Source organism: Macrobrachium rosenbergii, chromosome 48, assembly GCF_040412425.1.
Source record: "Macrobrachium rosenbergii isolate ZJJX-2024 chromosome 48, ASM4041242v1, whole genome shotgun sequence".
Lineage (NCBI taxonomy): Eukaryota > Metazoa > Arthropoda > Malacostraca > Decapoda > Palaemonidae > Macrobrachium > Macrobrachium rosenbergii.
Window position 1 is genome coordinate 32,129,081 of NC_089788.1, and position 24,187 is coordinate 32,153,267.

A 24,187-nucleotide genomic window follows, 5' to 3' on the forward strand; every position below is an offset into this window, starting at 1 on the left:
AGAGCACCATCTTAGGTTACTTAGAAGACTCGCTAGGAAGATAACTCATCTGAAAGGCTGACCCAGGCAAAGGCGCAGCAGCCAGAGAGAAAAAGGTAGGAAAGCTGTGTAGAAGAAACCGCAACAGTGCAGCATAAGTAGAAGAAGGGGAAACATCTCCTTATCCACATCCAGTCTAAAAAGCTCACCATTTCGAAAATCTTGTAGGAGGATAACTGAAAAATCCTTCCCTTTCTCCCTTTTGACCAAAAGCCAAGTCTCGACTTCGCTCAGTGCTTTCCTTACAGAGGTGGAGCACACCATCTTACGTAACTTAGAAAACTCACTAGGAAGACCACTCATCTGAAAGGCTGACGCAAGTGAAAGCAGAGCAGCTGGAGAGAAAGGGTTGGAAAGCTGTAGAAAAACAAAAAACAGTGCATCATAAACAGAAGAAGGGAGACTCCTCCTTATCCACATCCTCTTCAACCAATGACACCGGAGACAACGACAAATATGAAGCAGGTTTCACATACGAATGTTCCTTTAAAAATCCTAAAATGTCATCTAGACACTGCTGAATGGGGGCAAGAGACGGATCCAAACACAACGATGTCGAAGCTTACTGCAGAAGAGAAGGCGCTGTTAGTGACTGGACTGGCACTGAGCGCTTAGAAGAAGAGCCAGGATAATCAGATGACACTACAAGATGAAGACTTTCCAAGCGAGCGGACACTAATGGGCACTCGGAAGCTTCTGGCTGCTCGGCAGCCACTGGGCATTCGAGAGACACGTAGCACATGACAGCTACTGACCACTTTAGTGCCAAAGAATGCTTGAGCACCAATGGGTGCAACTGAGCGCTCAGGAGTTACTGGGAGCTCGGAAGCCGATTGGCACTCGTAAGCTACTGCGCTAACTGGCGCCACTGGGTGCTTGTGCCTTGAAGTGTTGGGAGACACAGCAGGCGAAAAAACTCTGCTGTGCCAACTGCAGCCACCAGGCACAGCAGCCACCAGGCACTTGCATCTAGAAACATCGGGAGAAGGCTAATTGGTGCCACTGGGCGCTTGCATGTCGGGAGAAAGATCGGGGGAAAAGCGCCCTAGGCTATCCCAAAAACTGCAAGACAGTGACAACTCCTTCACCTTCTTGCACGGCACCTGAGGCAAGCGAGACACCTCCGCTGCAGACCTTTTCAGTGGTCTCGACATGTCACTAAAGTGCCACTGGCACCTCTGTTCAGGGCTGGAAGCCTCTGAACTAGAAGAAAGACGGTGAGCCTCCGAAAAGATGCCTTTCCAATGGCTGTCATACACTGTCATCACCTGGGACTTTACAACAAGTGTGACTGAGGGACCGACTACCCATGGGCAGAACCCACTGACCTCCTTTGGGCCTCCGGTATGGCTTCTCCCAGGTTTAGGGGAGTGTGCCAGGGACCTTCACCTAGGAGAATTGTGGGATGGGCAGTCAGCTCCTCCACTAATACTTCACTATTGTCACTCACTTTCTGTTCCATCAAGGAATGCACTGAAGCCCCCAACTGAGCCACTGTGTTCACGAGTAACTTGAAATTACAATTGAATTTAGACTCCAGACTGGCACTGGCATTGGGGTCGGGAGTGAGAGAGCTAGGTAAAGGCTCTAGTGGTACAACTGAAGAGGTGAGAATGGGAGTAATTACAGGTAAAGATACAATACGCACATCCATAGAAGGCCTAGCATATTCCTGACTAGCTACAGTCTTGTTATGCTTAATGGTTGCTTTTCGCTTCCGTTACCTCTCTAGCTTTGATAGGCGAGAACTCAAAATCTTCCACTGTTTTGGGTCCCAACCCTCAAACTCAGTACATGGTTTATCTACTGAACAAACCTGACCCCTGCATGCCATGCACAAAGTATGGTAATCATACTTAACAGAGGTTAATCTCATATTATTGTACAGGCTTTGCTGCAATATCGAGTACTAGTCGTACTTGTGTCTGACATCGTTGCTAAACAAGTCAAGAATAAAGTGCAAAGTCACAATCAAGTAGTAAAAAGCATGAAATTTCAAGGTTTTAATCAAAAACCCTATCTATCTATTTGCCAAAACGATACCAAAAGCAAAAGTACTTCACCGATCAAGATACAACCAGAAAATCAGCAAAGTATTGAGTTCCAAATCCAGCTGCTGCTCACAACCTATGTTGTAAGCTGGCAGAAACAAATTGGAGCCATTTGCTCAGTTGCTCCTCTCCTTCCCCAAAAGTGGGAGGGGTTAGTCACCTACATCAAAACAAAAGAATCGCTACCGCGAGTTTCAAATTTTAGCTGCCAATACTAGAAACATTAGCTTTGCAATTACTTGTTAAGTCACTTATATAAAAACACAGTGTTTTGAATCAAACTTGACACTGGTCATCGATGTTTCACCTGCTCCAGGTCCTCTAATTGCTAACTCACAGCTCATTCCTAATACTACTTCATCATATCTCCTAAAGTCTTGTCCTATGAGAAGACCTCATCTTCAGTTTTCCAAGACCTTGACCTTTAGAGGGTTTCTCTCTCTCACTCCAGTCCTATCTGTAAATGAACCCTTGAGAATTACTCATTTTATGAGTTCTACTCAGCCATTAACTTTTAGTATTACCCACCTTAAATTTCACCAAGACCACTTACCTTGAGTTCAATGTCGAGCTGCTTTTCCAGGTTGACAAGTCTCTGATCGAAGGAAGAGATGGGAGGTTCAATGGATTTCTCCTGAGAGTCTGTCGTCGTTGGAGATGATGGAGGATCTGCAAAAGTTGATGAACATTAATATTCCCCTATAGAGTAATTTTTTCTTTTTGCTGAGGTGAACAACGGGCATGGGATTTCAAACTCTTCACCTTAACACAACACAAAATAATTACTATCAATAACATAAACATGTTCTAATGAGCACTACCAAATAATCCAACATGATCATAAAATAAATTAAAATATTCAAATATAAACAGATAACCTACAAGTATATCAACTACCAAAATGAAAAACCTTAACTTTCTAGGCAGCTTCTTATACAACGCAAATTATTAAAAGGACTAAAGAAGAATACTAACAATATCAGCGATATGAAAGGTCATTGAAGTTTAAAAAGAACAATTGAGAAAATGGCAAAGGAAAGAGGTGGATACAGCAGAAGAATGAGCAAAAACAAAAAGAAACGAAGAAATCCCCGCTAAGAACCATAGTCAGATCAGTGTAAAAGAAGACAAAGGGGTAAGTGAAAAAAGCTAACAGAAATAAAGAAGAGGGAAAAGAAAAATAGCACACAGACGTAATAAAGGAAGAAAATTACAAAGAAGAAAGATTGATCAAGCCTTAAAGGAAGAAGAGAAAGCACAAAGCCTTACAGGAGAAAAATAAAGCCTAACCAAGTCTTACAAGGGGGAGAAAATAGTGTAGAGCCTAAGCACAACTTAGGGAGAATAGTAGAAGATCAGAGCCCAAGCATACCTTACATGAAGAAAACTATATAAACAAAACCTAAATGATCAGCATAAAGACAGAGACAGAAGAGGGATTTAAAATGATTATTTTTACCTTTCCCAGCATTCCTCACCCTGTGATACAGACCTAAACATGAACAAGACATTGACAAGGTTACATTAATCAAGGGTCTTATCTGAATTACACGATTTCAGTACCTCAAGGGATTATAGCATTTGTTACTACAACCACTACTATAATAAAACAACTACTATTACAACAGCAACGTCACAGTTATTACTGCTACTACTGCTTATGTATGCAACCAGTGCTTCATTAAAATGGACAACAAAACATTAAACCAACAAAAGCAGCAAATTCAGAGAAGCATGATTCATGCAACAGGTGAGACAGGTAACACGATCTAGTAAAAAAAAAATCTTGTCCTTTCAATGTTCCAGAAAATGAGAATTCTTCCGAGGAGAAATAGCTTTAAATATAACTCCCAATCTACAAATAAAAATAAATATAATAAAAGGTAATTATTGTGGATACAGATATAATCAGCTGGTGTTCATAATTATTCTAAAATTTCTAGGTTCCAATCAACTACTAACAAAACTGGACATCTACAACAAGTTTTTATGAAATTCGTGTCACATAATCAAAATATTACTCAGACACACAAGTTCCCTTAATTATAACATCAAATTACGATAACTCAATGACAATGAAGTGTATCCAATCCACAATATTACTTAAAATTATTTATCAATCATGTATACAAGTTCTGTATTAAAAAATGGCATTCAAAACACTGCTAAAATTCGCGAGCTTATTAAGCACATACATAAAAATTCTTTTAAAATATTCTATTTAGTCTACTACTTGCCAATTATACACCGGGTATAGAGAATTTAGCACTTGAAGATATTGCAAAATTATTAAGTTCAAATTCATTAGTGTTGAGAAAAAACTTATTTACAGTATTAAAAAAATTATTCCAATCAAGTACCACTCTGAAAATAACAGATGACTCAATACCGGGTGGTCACTTAATTAATAGTGTAAAACAGGAAAAGGTGAGTTATTTCTCGAATTTAATATTTTCGCTGTACCCACAAACCAATATAATATTCTAACTAAAAATAGAAGCAAACACACACACACACACACACACACACACACACACACACACACGGAAACACACAATCGCACCTGGTCGAAAAACAAAAAGAAAGACACTTGAAATGCGAATCTAAAATAACGGGGAGCTCAACACTTTTTCATGTTACAGAATCAGAGGCGGAGACGGGCACGGCTGCACGAAACCAGTCAGACCTATAAGGCTACTTGATTCTTTATTTTTTATTATTTTGGTCTGCTTCCTGTATTTCCCCCCATGTTTGGTCTTCAGCAGCTGACTCGCATCTTCAACTGTCGGAGATGAACCTTGGCAACATTAAATTTCTTAGTATTTCAATAGTCTCTATCTCTAGCACCGTACGATTGCCTCAATGGCCGTGGCTTTTACACTTTCTATACTTCTGATCACCCTGAGCATTGAGACCTTCAACACTATGCGGTTCACCACGCAGTACTAGACTTTAGTCAACACTAGTAGTCTTGCCTTTTCTTTCGAAAAGTTCAGTATACCAGACATTTTTCTGGAAGTTTTGTTCGAACTGTGACCGAGTTACGGAATAACCTTCCTGTTCACATTAGTAGAATCGTTGGGATTTTCAAAAGTTCAAACTAGGTATGAATACAATTTTACTGAAAATGCCTACGTGAGACTCGGTCCAGTTCTGAGTATTTCATTATTTCCCTCATATAACGTTTTCTTTGCTTTTGTTTCTTTTTCTCTACTAGGCTGCTTTTCCTATTGGAACACTTAATTTGGCAATTAATAATAATAATAATAATAATAATAATAATAATAATAATAATAATAATAATAATAATAATAATAATAATAATAATGTAGCACTTCAACTTACGAGGCGTTTGGGGGTCTGGCCTTCTAATACGTAACAAAGACCCCATAGTATAGACTCCACTTGCCTATTCTTAAAATACTTGTTGCACATAGTAACCAGCCTAAACTAATCCTAAACTAATCCGTACTATACACTTAACAATCAATTTCAAGAGATTCATACAAAAACTACCACATTTAATACAGTAGTTAGAACACAATCATCATCATAATGTGGCTGATAAGTACAAAAGTCTGTTGAGTTTAAGTCTTTCTTCTTTCCTACTTTAAATCTTCAGCTGAAAAGCCCTCTGTAGAGCCAACAGACTAAGAACTCAAGAGGGCTGCAAAGGGAAATCAAGCTGCAGAGAGATAAATTATAGGAAACGATGGTAAATAAATAACTATGAGGGCAGGAATGAATTCGCTCCTCGGTTAAACATTTGGAGATCAGAAGATTCCACAACTGCGCTAGGCAAACTATTTCACATTTTAGTTGTAGCCCAGATAAAACTCGTAGCAAACCGAGTAGTATTAAACTTGATACTAGAAAACGACACACGGTTTGCAAGAGCAGCCTGGCTAGTGTTGCAAACAAAAACAGCTAGGTCAGGTAAAGAAGAGTGCAGAGCTCGTTTGTCATTGTAGTACATTTCATGCAACAAGCATAATGAACTCACTATACATCTATGCCACAAGTCAGCAATAAGATTTGGCAAAATAAACATGACTGATGACATAACTGTATCCCAGAGTTTGAGGTGAGGGTCGGTCACAGAATACCACACTGGAGAACAGCACTCCAAACAAGGAAGAATTCAAGTTAAAAGACTTTGATATAAAACAGCTTCATCCCGAAACATTCTAAGAACATTCCTGCAAAACAACTACTTTCTGAGAAACAGAACAAGCAATATTATATATATGCGTCTAAAAAGTCAATTTTCTTATCAAAATTACACCTATAATCTTTAAATAGTTACTGACATTTAAAACGGTCCCACTTAAATGTAAATCAGGATGCAAAGGCGAAAATGCTCTGGATCGAGTAACTATCAAACTTTGCGGTGTGGAAGGATTAAGCTTAATACCTCAAAACCTACTCCACTCATGAATACGTACCAGATCTCTATTCAAGGATTCTGTAACTGCCACAAACCTAAGGCGCGGAGAAGGAGCATTAGCTAGAAGAGCATCATCGGCGTACGCAATCCGTTTGTTCTCCAGACCTTGCCTCATGTCATCAGTATAGAAATAAATAGCATAGGTCCAAGAACACTACCTTGAGGAACTTTTGAAATAACATTACTGAAACTATTATACTGACCATCAACACAGAGCCTTTGGGTCTTGCTTTTAAACATCAATTTAAAATATTGGCAAAAGAACAACCAATTCTTAAAAAACTAGCTTACAGATAAGTGCTTCTTGATTCACACAGCCAGTTTAGTAAAACCTATAGCATTTTCTGCTCCTCAGACGACCTGAGCAAACAGTGCTTCAACAGACCTTCAGGAATACCTGTGAATGTCAGCTTGATTAGGTAAACCTGCACATACGTGTGCAGGGATTTTGAAGAGGATTTTATCTCCAGTGGCCACAGATTGTATAACTTTAAAAAAGACGAAAGAGAATGTCACATCCCAGAAGAAAAGGGTATGAAAGATTACTGAAATAAGTTGATACTCGCCTTTGTGCGGTCCACACCGGATCTGTAGGAACGGATTAGCATGCAATTCAGAATCTGAGTAACGCAAAGGCCGAAAGAACCAGTCACACCCCCACCCCCCAAAATCTAGCCCGGAACCGATAGACACAAGAGCAAGAAGGGCAAATATGGGGAAGGTTCAACCTCAAAAAAAGCGAAAAAACCACTACTATGTGGTGTAAGATAGAAGGACGACTTGAGGATAACTGAAGCATTAAGAGAATTCCAAAGTTACTTTGTACATGAAAAAGAGAGAGAGATGGTGACTGAATTGTGCAACTTGATTATTATCTATCAGCATGAAACACTGACTATTTTGCTAAGCCTGAAATGTACTAATAACTGGCGCAGAGAATTTCACAATCGACTGGTCACATCTTCCGAAACAGAAAAATACTGCAGCGTTTTTTTATTTTATTTTTTTTTTTTCCTCACGCCTACAAGTCTATAGGTGGGGAGGTTTATCTCCAATGAACAATTTTTTGAAAAGGAAAGGAGGGCGAGTCCCCACATGTTTATATTTCTCACGGTACTATACAACACACATTATTTGAGAGAGAACTAAACATAGTAAAGACATCAACTGATTCTTCAATAAAAGATGAGGCTGTAAGCTTACAAATAAAACCTCTAGAAATATACGCTGCTTTTAAAAACGCTTTTAGAGAGTGGCAGATACATAAAGGCCTTTAAGCTCTCTGCACATCAAAATTTAGTGAAGGTTACAATTCCAGGAACGAACATTTAAGGGCTCGCCATCCGGTCCCCAGAAATGAAAGATAAAAAAAAAAAAACCTCTCTCAAATAAAAATCTCCTTTTTTGAACAAAAGACGGGAGGGTCGGGTTCTGCCATTCAAGGCAACCCTATAGAAAACGTAATTATATACAAACACCAGAATTACAAGATGGATTACATGAGGACGAAAGTCAAATTTACCTCCCTCTCGCTCTCTCTCTCTCCCTCCACTATGCTTTCTTAAATCTTTCTTCCCTCTCCTACTTTGCTTCGCTTTGCTACTTTTTTCTCTCTCTCTCTCTCTCTCTCTCTCTCTCTCACACACACACACACACACACACAAGTAGCAGCTAGTCCAGCTCGTTAACCCTAAGTAGCATAAAGGTTTGTTTACTCTCGGGACGGGTAGGCTCAGAATTGGGAAGGCTTGGAGTTGTGCAGAAGAAATCAAAAGACTGTATGAAAGACGTAGGCCCTCAAAGGCGAGTAGCCCTCTCTTTCCTTTTTCTTTTTCTCCCCAGAGACACGGAGACTTATAAATGTTCTAGCTGGAACACTGACGTAGGGCGACATCACACTAATTGCGTTCACAAACGAAAATAGTCACTGTAAACAAAGAAGGTAAAAAAAAAACACAAACACACACTCACACGAACACAAACACAAATAAAATATGCCCATGGAAGTCACAATCCATCTTTTAGGAAAAAATTTTTTCAGAGATAACTTAGGGAATATAACAGTAAATTGCAATAATAAAATAGGCATATACTTTTAGAATTGTATTAAAACTGCTACGTTTTCCCTTTCACGATATATCAAGCTACAAAAACAAGTACAAGGATCGTAAATGTATAAAAATAATTTTTTTACACAAATTATTTTCAAAAAAGGTTAACGAAGCGTTCGTTAATAAAAATTTTTAAATCGACCAAAAATTACAACAAAAGAACTATAAAATTCTTTTCAATTTTTTTTGGGGGACATAATAATAATAATAATAATAATAATAATAATAATAATAATAATAATAATAATAATAATAATAATTCTTTAGTGATGAGTTCTGAGGACAAAGACGGATCACAGCACAAGATGAAAAGTTTTTTTTATGATTATATGAGGCTGATGATAAAGAAGAGGAGGCTGATGATGTCCAGCTATAGGACGGAATTTAAAAAGACCTTCTAGCCACACTAGATTACCACCTTCCTATCATACTGCACCAAACAACACTTGGAGGAGGAGGAGGAGGAGGAGGAGGAGGAGGAGGAGGAGGAGGAGGAGGAGGAGGAGGAGGAGGAGGAGGAGGAGGAGGAGGAGGAGGAGGAGGGACCATGTTTGCAGCGCCGAAAAGCTTTTGTCAACAATGCACACGAAGGATCAAATATCAACCAAAAACAAACCCTACTCCCAACCCCTCTCCACCCTTGGCACATCCTAACAACGAGAGCAAAAGCAGGAGGAGGAGGAGGAGGAGGAGGAGGAGGAGGAGGAGGAGGAGGAGGAGGAGGAGGAGGAGACCCAGCAAGATGCTCAAAAGAAAAGATGGGAGAATGGGATAGACGTCGAAAGGGCCCTGGAATTTTAGTGCCGAAAGGACACTGCACTCCAACCTCTCTCTCTCTCTCTCTCTCTCTCTCTCTCTCTCTCTCTCTCTCTCTCTTCCTCCTCCAGCCTCCGCCCTCCCCCCAACGAAGAGGAAGGAGGATGGATAGGACGACGTGTTAGCGGTAAGGACCTCTGTATTACAAGAGAGAGAGAGAGAGAGAGAGAGAGAGAGAGAGAGAGAGAGAGAGAGAGAGAGAGAGACCTGAGCTATTCAGCGCGAGCATAAAAGCGTTTTATTGTAGGAATGAGCTGCGCCAATCAAAAATTCACGCAGTCTCCCGACTCTAATCCTGGAAGAGGAAGAAGAAACTCAATTTGAAACTTAGCGCAGAGCGTTTCTCTTTTCTCATTTTCCTTTGAACTTTATAATATATTCTTCCACTTCTGCCAGTTTACTTATTAAAAAGAATTGTTTTGCATCATTTTATGAATAATTTCAGTTTAATACGAGTCCTTTTTAGAGTATCGCTCCATTGCCCCTTCCCCCTACCCTAAGCTATGGGTTTTTTCACTTCACAACGAAAGATTTACGTTTTCATTTGCCCCATTTGTTGCTGGTCAGGTTTTAAAAGAAATACAAATCGGCTCTGGGAAATGTAGTGACAGGCAAATTACATTTATTACAGATTTTGCTTCTGTTGCTATAGCTGATGCATTATACATCGCTATTACAAAACCAAAGGTGCCCAACATCAACATAATGACCGCTTCCAAAGATGCAACCTATCATACAACTTTAGAAGACTCAATAACAAAAATTCATCAACAATAGAAGCAAACAAACATGAAAGAATACTGAAATACAACAATACTGATCCAATCATTCATATAATTCACTAACTACGGAATAGTAAAAACATAAATTACAATAAACAACAAAAAATTTTACGGAAATATTGAAAAAAAGATAGCAACAAGAATCGTGAATATATGCACTCCATAAAAAATAAAACAGGCATAATACAAATAATAAAGAAAATACTGACTTAAAAATTACAAAAATAATACGGATTTAAATGAAAAAAAAAAATCAAATGAAGAAAATTAAAGATGAAAAAGCAAAATGAGAGAGCAGCAGAAAACTGAATAACAAGAGATAAAACGAAGCAATGACTGAGATCTTTACCCTCATCCTCTGAGAGAAGGCTGGATCGAGTCCCACTCTCTTCCTCATCCAGGTCAGCGATGTTCCAGTCTCTTTCCTCGTTTATTTCATCCATTTTCTTTTTGTATTTATCCTTTTCCCTTTTATGCACATCACATATAATTACTATACACTTCTTTAATTTCCCACCTTTTTCTTTCTAACATAGAAAATTGTCATGAAAGAGGGGCGGGTTCAGAATCGTCTTTCACTTTACCTAATTCCCACTGAATTGCCTCTCACTTCTTCGATTCAGCTTAAGGATACCTGTGTGTTTTCAATAGGAATGTAATGAAAATATCGGTCTACTGTCACTGCAAAAACAACCTCTCTCTCTCTCTCTCTCTCTCTCTCTCTCTCTCTCTCTCTCTCTCTCTCTCTCTCTCTCTCTCGATTATATGTATGTATGTATGTATACATTATATATATATATATATATATATATATATATATATATATATATATATATATATATATATATATATATATATATATATATATATATATATATATATATATATATATATATCTTCTTATCGCCTCCTCCTCTGATGGGAAGATCGTTAGTGACCGAATTACCTTCCTGTTGTTGCACACGTATTCTTTGTTAGTCCCATAACTTCTCCATCCTGGTGACTCGATACAGTTAGCTAACCACCTGGTATCTATTTCACTGCTTAGGTCAACAAAGGCCTAATTGCTCTCCCCATGTGTGGGATCAATCGCAGGACTTATGCAGACATTTGCCGTACAGTACGTCTGGTAATCACATAGACTGTTTTACACCTATAAAACAAAACTTTCACAATAACTATTATAACTATAATTCCACCCCTTGGTATTGTAAACTACAAAGAGTAATCATTTATGATATTTCTTGACACACACTTCATTACTGGCAAATATTGGTCCTAAGAAACCGGAAACCATGACATGCTTGTAAGAACGACTGGAACTTATTTTTAGATACCAAGGTACGATAACCACCATGATTATACATTTTGAGAAACGAGTATTTTTCGTGTCTTTTGTGTTTGTACAACGGAGCCATTCCATTATTATACTAAACAAGAAACGTTTCAATACAACTGCCAGTCATCATAGGAAATGGAGCAGTAATTTAAGATCGACTGCACCGTACGACATGTTTTCCCCTCGAAACACATCAGGCGGGGTGGGGCTGAACAACAGGATGTAACACTGATAACGTCACGAAGCTCTTCATTTATTTGGCACGTTGCGTGTTTTACTGATTCATGAAAACTGGGCTATAAAGCCAAGCACTGAGGCACTTTCGGCCATTCAGCGCTTAATTAAGGCAGTGGTTGGGCAGCAACCTGGAAGGAAGCGGGAATGGAGGTCAAGTCAATGGCTAACACCACTACCCCGCTTCCGAGGCAAGTCCCTGCTGAAATGGAATTCTACAAAACAGTTGCTATGAAATACACATTATCAGCAGTCTGCCAAAACTTCCGTTGGCTAGATAAGAGTCACTGTCGCATTTATACTTAAAAGATGAGCCTCCTGTGCAGAAAAGGTGCTCTCTCACACACACACACACACACACACACACACACACACACACACACACACACACACACACACACACACACACTCCTGTGATGTTCACTATTCTCTCGTGAGAAGGACATGTCCAAATCATCCCCATCTTCCTTATATCCAAATTATTCCTATCTTCCTTATATCACTGTCTCATCTACACTTGGAACTTCCGCAATTTACCTCATGGTGTCATTTCTAACTCTTACCTAACCATCTGACTTCTAATATTCTTTTTAAAGCCTTATTCTTAAACCAACAAAATCTTTCAGATAGAGTTTCCCTATATTCGCACAGCTATACTGATCGTACAGAATTCTGTATAATCTTTCTTTTGCATGCGATGACATTCAGTCTGCTGGATATCCAAATTACTCAGCCCGCCTGTTCTTTGATTTGTCGCTTTTTGTCTTTCACTAAATTCCAACTCTACACAGTCTGTTTTGAACATCACTCATCACTTCACGAGTATTTCGACAAATACCTCTGCAAGGTTAAACTACCACCAGGTCACCAAGGTTTCGTCACTTCATCAATATATATATATATATATATATATATATATATATATATATATATATATATATATATATATATATATATATATATATGTCATATTTTTACACATTTTACTAGAGATGGAACAGACTCATCCTCACCATCTTAACATAGTGATTTAGCGTTTATGGATGTGGTAGCTTAACCTTAAAGAGGTATTTGTCCAAATACTCGGGATTGACGAGTGATGTCCAAACCTGACTGTGAAGAGTTGGAATTTAATGAAAGACAAAAAACGACAAATCAACGAACAGGCGGGCTGAGTAATTTGGATATCCAGTAGACTGAACGTAATCGCATGCGAAAGTAAGATTATACAAAATTCTATAAGAGTAGTCTAGCTATACGAATATAGTGAAACTATCTGAAAGATTTGTCGGTTTGAGAATAAGGCTTTACTATATATATATATATATATATATATATATATATATATATATATATATATATATATATATATATATATATATATATATATATATATATATATATATATATATATATATATAATATATAATATATATATATATATATATATATATATATATATATATATATATATATATATATATATTATATCATATTCTTATATACCTAAAATCATAACGAGTTATGTACATAAGCATAAGTACCACAGGGATAATGAATCACTGGGTGTAAGTCCTGGCCGGTTTCCCCTTTGGTTTTCTAAGCTAAATTACATCGTTTCATCTCCCTGAGGTACATCTGCGATATACAGTATACTGATATATATATATTTGTGTGTGTGTGTGTGTGTGTGTGTGTGTGTGTGTGTGTGTGTGTGTACAAAGAGAAGCTGCATTTTGTGTTTGTGTGAGTTAGATTATATTTACATAATGTCATTTCGACACATTTATTTCTCTTCCTCTACTGATCCACCTTACCATGCTGGACCTAGTATCGGACAGTTCTACCCTTCTCGGTGGCCCAATCACAAGAAAAGAAGACGAATGAGGCCACAACTATGGGGATCAACAGTCTGGTCGGTGTCAACCAGACTAAACTAAAAGGGCAGCGAACATACGGCTTCCTATAATCTTGATTCTGTACTCGCAAACCAAAAATTTCACACGACACAGCCCACGCACCAAGCCTCGCGCACTTCCCACAATTTTCAAAATAAACGCAGAAAAACTGACTACAAAATTTAAAAAATAGTTGAATTAGGTATTATCGATACACTCCACTGTCGACAGCGGATACACACACACTGGTGATATCTCAGGAATTCGCCGCTGAAGTGGATGTAAACACGCACTCACACACACACACATTTGGCGTTATCGAGAATGAACACAAGTGTGAACCACACATCCTCCATAACCCGAGTTACCAGTTAACATTTGTCTTAAAAACTCACTTTTCGCTCGAAAAGCATCGCGTCAAGACTAGAATAAGTCACACAAACAAAAGAATGAAATGAGTGGCCCTGAATAGCGGAAAATTTAACATGAGGATCCTTTGAATTTCTGTTGTCACCATAATCATAATCAGAGAATAATTAATGCTGGATAGATAACCCCGGCTTAATAAATAAGAGTATCTAGTCACAGCCAGCCGGGAAGGGAGTTCACTTGAATACGTGTAAACATCTCAAGAGAAATACACTCTAGATATTCTCAGAAACAAACGAATTTCTTATAAGACGTATATGGACGCAGTCGGAAACACTTTTAAGCCAGGCAAAAATACACATTCTTAGATTTACAAGCACTCCTTACGGCATAATAAAAACACCTTCAGCTACACACACATCAGACATATGCACAGATATACCTTTGAGACATACATCTTGTTACTTATATCTGCTGATACACAGTTACAACTTAAGCGATATATGTACGTAAATGTTTTGAGACATACAAACATACCAGTGTACAACAGAAATATTTACAAATTGATGGCAATATGCATAGGCTATGCAGCATTTATAAATATACATTTACAACTCTGGAAGCATACACATTCACACTGACGGAACACTGGCTATTTCAATATTTTCACACATTTCTAACGAGCAACCACATGTCAATTCCAGACGTTTACATGAACAGTTTTTCATGGACACACTTGAGGTACACATGTACACATGAAACGCACAACCGTGTACACCTTCTGAGAATCTTACATTTACAGCTTTTAAGGCATACTTCTACACATTTAAAGGCACTCAAACAGGTTAATGTTGGGGAAATGGTGGGTCAGTGTTTCCAGAATATCCAGTCAAGTGGAAAAAATGGAGGCCGACAGGCTGGTGGAAGAAAAAGCATGTGCACTGTCGAAGTGCTCCAGGGCAGGAGGAGAGGAAGGCCTATAAATGCTAAATAGATGGCGTGAAAGAAAGGGCGTTCATATTGAGGAAGCGCAAGAGTGCATGCAAGACACAGGTAAATGACACGGACACACACACACACACAGAAAGTTAAAAGTATATCTTAGTTTAACCAGACCACTGAGCTGATTAACAGCTCTCCTAGGGCTGGCCCGAAGGTTTAGACTTATTTTTACGTGGCTAAGAACCAATTGGTTACCTAGCAACGGGACCTACAGCTTACTGTGGAATCCGAACCACATTATAGCGAGAAATGAATTTCTATCACCAGAAACAAATTCCTTTTGTTCTTCACTGGCCGGTCGGAGATTCGAACTCGCGACCAACAGAGTGGTAGCTGAGAACGGAACCCGCTCACCAAGCGAGGAACTGAGAGAGAGAGAGAGAGAGAGAGAGAGAGAGAGAGAGAGAGAGAGAGAGAGAGAATGTGTGTGTGTGTGTGTGTGTGTGTGTGTGTGTGTGTGTGTGTGTGTGTGTGTAAAGGATTCTGGAAACTACCGATGAGCTTTCTGTGTAAGTATATGAATCAGCTGAATAGTGGAGGTTCTCTGAGCAAGTTCATCCATGATGGCTGTGATATTTATGACTTTTTCTTGTGAAACGATGCTGTTTAGGCTAAAGACTGTACTAAATAATTCTGTCCATCCTTTTCATTCAAAATTATTTATAGGCAAAATTATAATAATTTCATTTGAAGTTACCCAGCGGAATCACCGATAAGTTTCAATTTCAAGCTCTTCTAAATGACTACTTTGTTCAAGAGCCCACCTTTGGGAAACTTTTCGTAACCCTGCTGATAGCCAGACAAAAAAAAAAAAAGTACTTTTCTGAGGTAATGGGATATAATAAAAAAACTTCATGATCATCAGGAACAAAATGATAACAGCAAGACCAATAAGAACAATAATTTCCATAAAAGTGAGAGAACATGATCCTTGGAAGAATTTCATCAATTTCACCCCCATTCCCAAACGCAATGATATATTGAAAAACTAAAACAACAAAAAGGAGATGCACGGAGCTGGAAGTAGGAGAAGGAGGAAGCGGGTTATTTACCAACAATCATTTCCTCCCAAACCTTTCAATGCCTCACACCCCAATCCTCAAGTTCATACAAGGAGGTCTAACCTCCTTGAGTTCATATACCCCATCCTTTCCCGATAAGAAAAGGGGGGTTTATAGATCAGGGACCGACAATTATTCCCTCCCCTACGCAGAGCATCACTTCCTACTCGCTTCCCCATTCTCTAGTTTGATATAACTCATCCCATCCTGAAAGGGTTTGGGATGAAGACCTAATTCTCCTGGACCCAGAGCCTTCAAATCTTCTCTTCCAGGATAAAATCCCCCTTCCAGGTTGTATGTGAAGAACTCACCTTCCCTACCAAAAGCTTTCAGATCTCTATTCCCCACCCCCAAGTATACGTTGCCCTCCCTTTCTGGATGGATTGGGGATTAAGAACTAATCCGTCCCTACCCACAATTTTCAAATCCCCCCCCCCAACCATACAGAAGGGATGCAAGCCGCATTGCTCCCAGGAGAAGTTAGGGGGTTAAATCTAACCTACTACGAATTAACCAAATCTAACCTGCTTGGAATTAACCGTCCTCCACCTGGGCCACCGAAATCAAGACTATCACCTCCCAACCCAAGAGGTTACAGTATGCTCCCCGTCCTTCCATCCCACCACCAACCACCAGCAGTGAGCGGTGACCTGACCAAAACTTATAATTAATTTCGTCGCTCTGTTTCCAACCTTCCCAACTTCTCGACTTTGCAGCAACTTACGGGAGCTTAGTGGCTTCTACAACTTAATCCTTTCGATAAACTTTGCTGGCAAATCGCTGAATTTCATCAATGCCTAGTTCCCAAACTTCTTCATTCATTACGAGAGAGAGAGGGAGAGGGGAGAGAGAGAGAGAGAGAACCGCTTTTTTACATAACGAGCTATACCGAGAAACTTCCTCTCACACCAGTCTACATTTACAAAATTTTATTTAATATTACTGCAACAAAACAAAGACGTTAAAACCAAAATGCTTAACAACAACAGCAACAACATTATCGCTACTCTTAACTGTCATACAACTTCCGGCCTTGTTATTACCTTTTTGGCTGTTATGTATTATGTATATATTTATGTACTTGCTTGTGCGACTGTTTTCAATTAGTTATTTCTAGCAAATTTGTCTGTAATTCATTTTCCTCGGCAGTGTCAGTGGCATGGGTAGTTGTCACTCCAAATGATTCACTATCAGTCAATCAACATACACACCCTAAGGTCAAAAAGGAATATTCTCTGAACCTTGCATTTATCCCACCTCTCTCTCTCTCTCTCTCTCTCTCTCTCTCTCTCTCTCTCTCTCTCTCTCTCTCTCTCTCTCTCTCTCTCTCTTTTATTTCAGTGCTCTGTATGACTGTCTACATAATAATATAAATAACAATACGCAGGCTTTCTAAGCATTCAAAATGATGTTAACAACAATAAGCACCAGTTTTAAGCTATAATAATAATAATAATAAGAAGAAGAAGAAGAAGAAGAAGAAGAAGAAGAAGAAGAAGAAGAAGAAGAAGAAGAAGAAGAAGAAGAAGAAGAAGAAGAAGAAGAAGAAATAATAATCAGCAAAATGCTTCTCACACGAGAGCGCCAATGTGCTTTGTTATCGGAATGGGCTGGCTGCACCTGTATCATGGATTTCTTTTAAGTTCCCACCGGACGCTGGAATTTGGGATCATCTTTTTTTCAGATTCCGTGGGAATTCCAGGAATGCACGCTTCCTGCCTGTGCAGGTTTCCAGGAGGCTATTACTCTTATCTCCATTTTGTGAACGGTAAAAGTAGCAAGTTTCCGATACCTGGAAATAGAGTTCGGATTTTGCGGTGGATTATTCTTTTGGAGCCATTCTTAAGTTTAATGTGTCTGTTGGTTGGGCGGAGTCCAAAGGAACGCATCAGGACTCTGTCTCCGCTTCACACATTACCATAATTACGCTTTGGGCAATGGCCCGTGCTGGCATAAGGCCTTTTTTTTTTATCTAAATTAATGGTCCGAAATTTATCAAAAAAGAAAAGTGCAAGCGGATTCTGTACAAGCAAGTGTCTGAAGTCTGGAAATAACGTTGAAAATTTTCAGTTCTTTTTTCTATTGAGGTGCACTTCTTTTGACTTACACTTCAAAGCATCACGTGAAGCTGGCAAGTTTCTGATACTATGAAATTGCGTTCACATTTTGTGGTGGTTTTAATTCCTTGAAAAGGCACCTTTTATATGCCCTGGAAGTTGCTTCCAGAAAGAAAACAGCCTGAGGCACGTACGTGGGTATTTCTGGAAGTTTCAGTTTTTCTACTTCTGAAACTCCTTGGTCATATTAATTTTATCAGAACTTCATAATGACGCTACTCGTTTTAAAAGTTAAAAGGGGACCTTAATGCATCCCAACTTTTCATGAAGACTGAAGTATTTATATGTATTAGACTATTAACTTACTCGTTTTACATTAATCTAGCGTTACAAGCCCAAAGATTCGGCCCTAAAAATAAATATTTGCTAAAACAAACAACTTTTTAAAAATAAAACCTATAAAACATTTATACAATCAAAGTCAACGCATCCATCACTTAGAATCATCAAATTTTTTGGTTACTAATCTGACACTATACACCCCATGTACAACAAACAATGTGTTAAGGAGGTAAAAGGGGTGGGGAGTATATAATGCTTTTATACGTCAGAGAAACTGGTGTAAAAGTTTTATACTTGGAAAAATAAGAACAATTTTATTTTGGTGATTAATGGATTTTTTTTTACTTTTTTATATATGGGGTTAGCTACTTTCTTAGTCACTCTTCATACATGTATATAATAATACACAGGCATATGTACAATTCAATATCAACAAACTGCCGTGTTTATATGAAGCATCTGCAAATTTTACAAGTGACTTGCATGATGTGAGGCAATTTAATTTAAATGTCAAAAGTTTCCTCTCCCCAGCAAACAAGTAAAAAATGCGCCAAAGTTTCTTCGGCGCAATCGAGTTTTCTGTACTTCGTATAATCAAGGCCACCGAAAATAGATCTACCTTTCGGTGGTCTCGGTATAATGCTGTAAGACGCGACCCATGAAACTTTCAGCCGGCCGTGGTGGTCTCTGTTGTTGCGTTGCCAGAAGCACGATTATTGGTAACTTTGACCTTAAATAAAATAAAAACTACAGAGGATAGAGGGCTGCAATTTGGTATGTTCAATGATTGGCGGGTGGATGATAAACATAACAATTTGCAGCCCTCTAGCCTCAGTAGTTTTTAAGATCTGAGGGCGGACATAAAAAGTGCGGACAGAAAAAAGTGCGAACGGACAGACAAAGCCAACACAACAGGTTTCTTTTCCAGAAAACTAAAAGTCAGTTTGTTGTACTTGTATGATCTCTCAAGAGTCGTGCAATAGCGGCCGCGTCCTCAACAAACGCGAATTTGTCTCCAGTAGCGCGTCAGTGGCCAAACTTATTTATCAATAAAGGGGTTGGATGACCCCTCCCGGTCTGCGAGCGGGGAAAAGGGGGCGGCCGAACGGGGAGAGGTAAAATGCGAGCGGCTGTGGCTTCCTTCATTATCATAGTGAACGGACGTGTGGCTTAACGTTTTGCCATGCAACTATTACTGGGGGATCTGGAGCCACCCGCTACCGGAACGGAGAATTTGGCGTGCGCCCAGGGGAGGAGGATACGTTCATTTAGGAGTGGAGACTCCACCTTCCTCCTCCAGTGGCCATTCGCAGCCATGGTCGTGCCTACCGATACACAGACACTACCATACACACTAGCGCAGGCAAAACAGGATCTGGCTGTGATTTACTAGCACTCTTGCAAAGGATGTTTAGACAGATTGATAGACAGGTAGATAGATAGATAGATAGATAGATAGATAGATAGATAGATAGATAGATATATGAATTTTGGTCACTTTTCCCCGAGTGGCTTTCTATTCACAAACACTAACCCGCTAATCCCGTTTCTTATCGACTTAATTACACACCAGGATTAACTTACACCCATGAGGATGTATAGTATAATACATAAATGCTTCTGTGCCGGTCAGGATTCGAATATGGCTCTTTAGTTCCAGCCAAATGGTCAAAGTCGATTATTTATCGTTGTATCCATCGAGTTAATCCCAATGCATAGTGCATTCTATACTAAACGAATATATATATATATATGTATGTGTGTAATATATATACATACATACATACATATATGTATGTATTTATGTATGTATACATATAAATTTATTTACACAATGATTCAGTAAAAGATTTGCATTATTATTACATTACCGTTACTTCACCAGTTCTTAAAAATCAGTTAGGCTATATCTATTAAGGGAATGCACGACTTCATACGTAATAAGCTAAAATGGCCTTTCACTCGCAAAGCAAAGTTCCACGAGACTAAATGCCTTCGATGTGAAACAAGAGAAATCAAAGGAAGGAAATACATGCAAATAAAAAAACGAACAGGTGAATATACGCATAAGGAACAGTATAATACAAAGGACAGAAAACTCAAAGTCTTTTCTACACAATCCAGTGACAACGGAAATTAGCAAGTTCCGACGACAACCTGCAAAAACTGACCAGATCCACAATATACAGTATATATGTATATATATAATATATATATATATATATATATATATATATATATATATATATATATATATATATATATATATATATATCTATATACATATATAATTTTATATATATTATATATATACATATACTGTATATATGTATATATGTGTGTATATATACATATATGTATACGCACATATGTATATATCTGTGTATATATATATATATATACATATATATTTATATGCGTGTGTGTCCAATATGCTCTTTGCTTTCACACAGAAAACCGACTGCGCCGGTCAGACATTTTTTTATGGCTGATTTTAATATTAAGATCGATCTGACAGAGAGAGAGAGAGAGAGAGAGAGAGAGAGAGAGAGAGAGAGAGAGAGAGAGAGAGAGAGAGAGAGAGAGTCCTTGGCCAAATCCCCCAATGTAATTGTACGTAACTTGTTCACTACCTGATATCACCCTTACAAGACTAACCGAAGAAGTCTGCGTAACATCTTCTAATACTGCGAAGGAAGGTCATGGAGATAAAAAGAAGGGTGAATATGGCACAACCTACATACGGATGTTTTGTTTTTGTTCTCCCTGCCTATCTTTTTCAAATGCATTCAACCTCGTTTTTACAACTAACTTTGCAAGTTATCGGTTGTGTGGGTTCTCCACGGAAATGTTTGTTTATTCTTAATAATAGTTACGAAGACACCAACATGATGTCCTCCCCTCAGATAACCAACATTCGTAATAATAACGGTAACAACAACACTGAGGACGTCATTGTCTTTCTCTTTCCAAAGTTTGGATGTAGTAAATATAAACATTTCGAATGCCAGTTAACTGAGAAGCCAAACTTCCATGATTATCACCCGATTTCATTTATTTCGTGTTTCTTATTTATCCCATATGTTTCTTTTATTTTCTTTTCTTTGGTCGTGAACATCTTCATCGAGAGAATGTTTCATATTACTACTTCTGCTTTATAACGGGATCACCACCACTATCAATTGTTACCTTGTTTCTTTCCCTTCTTCATCGGGAGATTGTTTCGTGTTTCCGACTCTTTTATCAAGTTCCCACCGTCCATCATCATCTACTTTCCCCATCTCCAAGACTTTCCTCTCACTTCGCGTTTCCAAGTCTGGGGCCTTTGGTGGGAAGATTATTTCAAATTGAACGTCCTCGCTATCTCATCACAGTCCGACAGGAACTAAGTCGAGCTAAATACATTAAAACTGTCAAGATGTTTCAGTTTACTATTTCACTTGATTTGTCTGCAACGCCGAAGACGCTTGGCGCGGGTTTACAGAAAGCTGTAACACTTTGAAAGAAGGATAAATCCCTCGATACTTTTTTACTGCGGTTCCGGAGTCAAGTTTTCATGATTGCCACCTTTCAAGTTGCTGTACCTTCCGCTGAAACGAAAGTGATTCAGATAAACCGCCCCGGTAGCCCGAACAGGATTTCATATTACCCTGCACTCTTCACATTGCATCAAACTGCCCGTCTAGTCTCTACTAGAAAAACAAGAATAATAATAATAATAATAATAATAATAATAATAATAATAATAATAATAATAATAATATACGAAGGGAACAGACCTTCTCTTAAACAGGTCTTACTAAAAAGGATGGCTGTATTATGCGAATTTATCTTGTACAGTATCTTTTCTATTTTCCTTATAATTCGCTTTTCGGGCTCAGCGATGTTGGTCAGCAACTGGCCCATATTCATACTGGAAAAAGGATAGTGAGTGGAATGCGGGAAGGCTTTTATTGAAATATCCAATCAGAAGGCTGAGCCCGAAAAGCGAATTATAAGGAAAATAGAAAAGATAATGTATAAGATAAATTCGCATAATACAGCCATCCTTTTTAATAATAATAATAATAATAATAATAATAATAATAATAATAATAATAATAATTCTCCACCCTCCGAGGTCTGGCTTGCAACGTAACGTAACGGGGGTGAACGACATTCACTAACTCCAATGCACAGACGGACAACTCATCAACTTTCTTAATCGAATCAAATAACTTCCATGAATAAATTAAATCTATAAAAGGACAGAGAACCAGGCCAATGACATAGAAGAAGGGGGTTAACACTTACCTACGGGAAAACTGCACGCATTATTATTATTATTATTATTATTATTATTATTATTATTATTATTATTATTATTATTATTATTATTATTATTATTATTATTAAATATGAGCAAACAATTTTTTTGGAAAAAACCGTAAGACCCCACACTGGTGAATGAGAGTTTATGAATGAATAATAATAATAATAATAATAATAATAATAATAATAATAATAATAATAATAATAATGTTTTCTACATCAATGGTTCAAGGAGGAGAAGATAATGATTCTGGAAACACAAGAGGAAGAGAAGAATTTCTCATCGTGTAAAGTGAACGGTGCAAATACTAGTAAAACGGTGGACCCCCACCTTCGAGATATCTAGACGTCGAACAATCCACAGTCCTCTTTATTTCTTTATTCATTTGACAATGAATGTCCATCTGCTGGCACTGGGTGTCACTCCAATTTTGGTCACCAGATAACTAATAAATAATCTAATAGTAAACGCAACAATGACAAACATTAAAAAAACTCTTGAAAACCTGAGATCTTGAGCAACTTCTCAAGCCAAAATGTGAACAGAATCTCCTCAAATCAGTCAAACATGTAAACAACATCTATTCGAACCAGTCAAAAATGTGAACAGCATCTCCTCGAATCAGTCAAAAATGTGAACAGCATCTCCTCGAATCAGTCAAAAATGTGAACAGCATCTCCTCGAATCAGTCAAAAATGTGAACAGCGTCTCCTCGAATCAGTCAAAAATGTGAACAGCATCTCCTCGAATCAGTCAAAAATGTGAACAGCATCTCCTCGAATCAGTCAAAAATGTGAACTGCATCTCCTCGAATCAGTCAAAAATGTGAACTGCGTCTCCTCGAATCAGTCAAAAATGTGAACAGCATCTCCTCGAATCAGTCAAAAATGTGAACAGCATCTCCTCGAATCAGTCAAAAATGTAAACAACATCTATTCGAATCAGTCAAAAATGTGAACAGCATCTCCTCGAATCAGTCAAAAATGTGAACTGCATCTCCTCGAATCAGTCAAAAATGTGAACAGCATCTCCTCGAATCAGTCAAAAATGTGAACTGCATCTCCTCGAATCAGTCAAAAATGTGAACTGCATCTCCTCGAATCAGTCAAAAATGTGAACTGCATCTCCTCGAATCAGTCAAAAATGTGAACTGCATCTCCTCGAATCAGTCAAAAATGTGAACAGCATCTCCTCGAATCAGTCAAACATGTAAACAACATCTATTCGAAATCAGTCAAAAATGTGAACAGCATCTCCTCGAATCAGTCAAATATACAAACTGAAATTGAGAATTCTTGCCAAAGATCCTAAATGGAAACTGTTTTCC

At 38.2% G+C, this 24,187-nt stretch overlaps 1 protein-coding gene across 20 annotated transcripts in view; it reads right to left on the reverse strand.

Moving 5' to 3' along the window:
• Positions 1–24,187, reverse strand: part of Pkn (serine/threonine-protein kinase N) — a 733,150-nt gene that overhangs the window by 435,462 nt on the left and 273,501 nt on the right. For 12 of the 20 annotated variants that reach the window (XM_067091623.1, XM_067091613.1, XM_067091618.1 and 9 more), the window contains one exon: positions 2,644–2,759. In XM_067091623.1, coding sequence (XP_066947724.1) covers positions 2,644–2,759 — 116 coding nt within the window. Of the gene's footprint in view, positions 1–2,643; positions 2,760–3,549; positions 3,583–24,187 lie in introns of all 20 variants that reach the window. The other 8 variants (XM_067091610.1, XM_067091606.1, XM_067091621.1 and 5 more) reach the window with 1 other exon arrangement.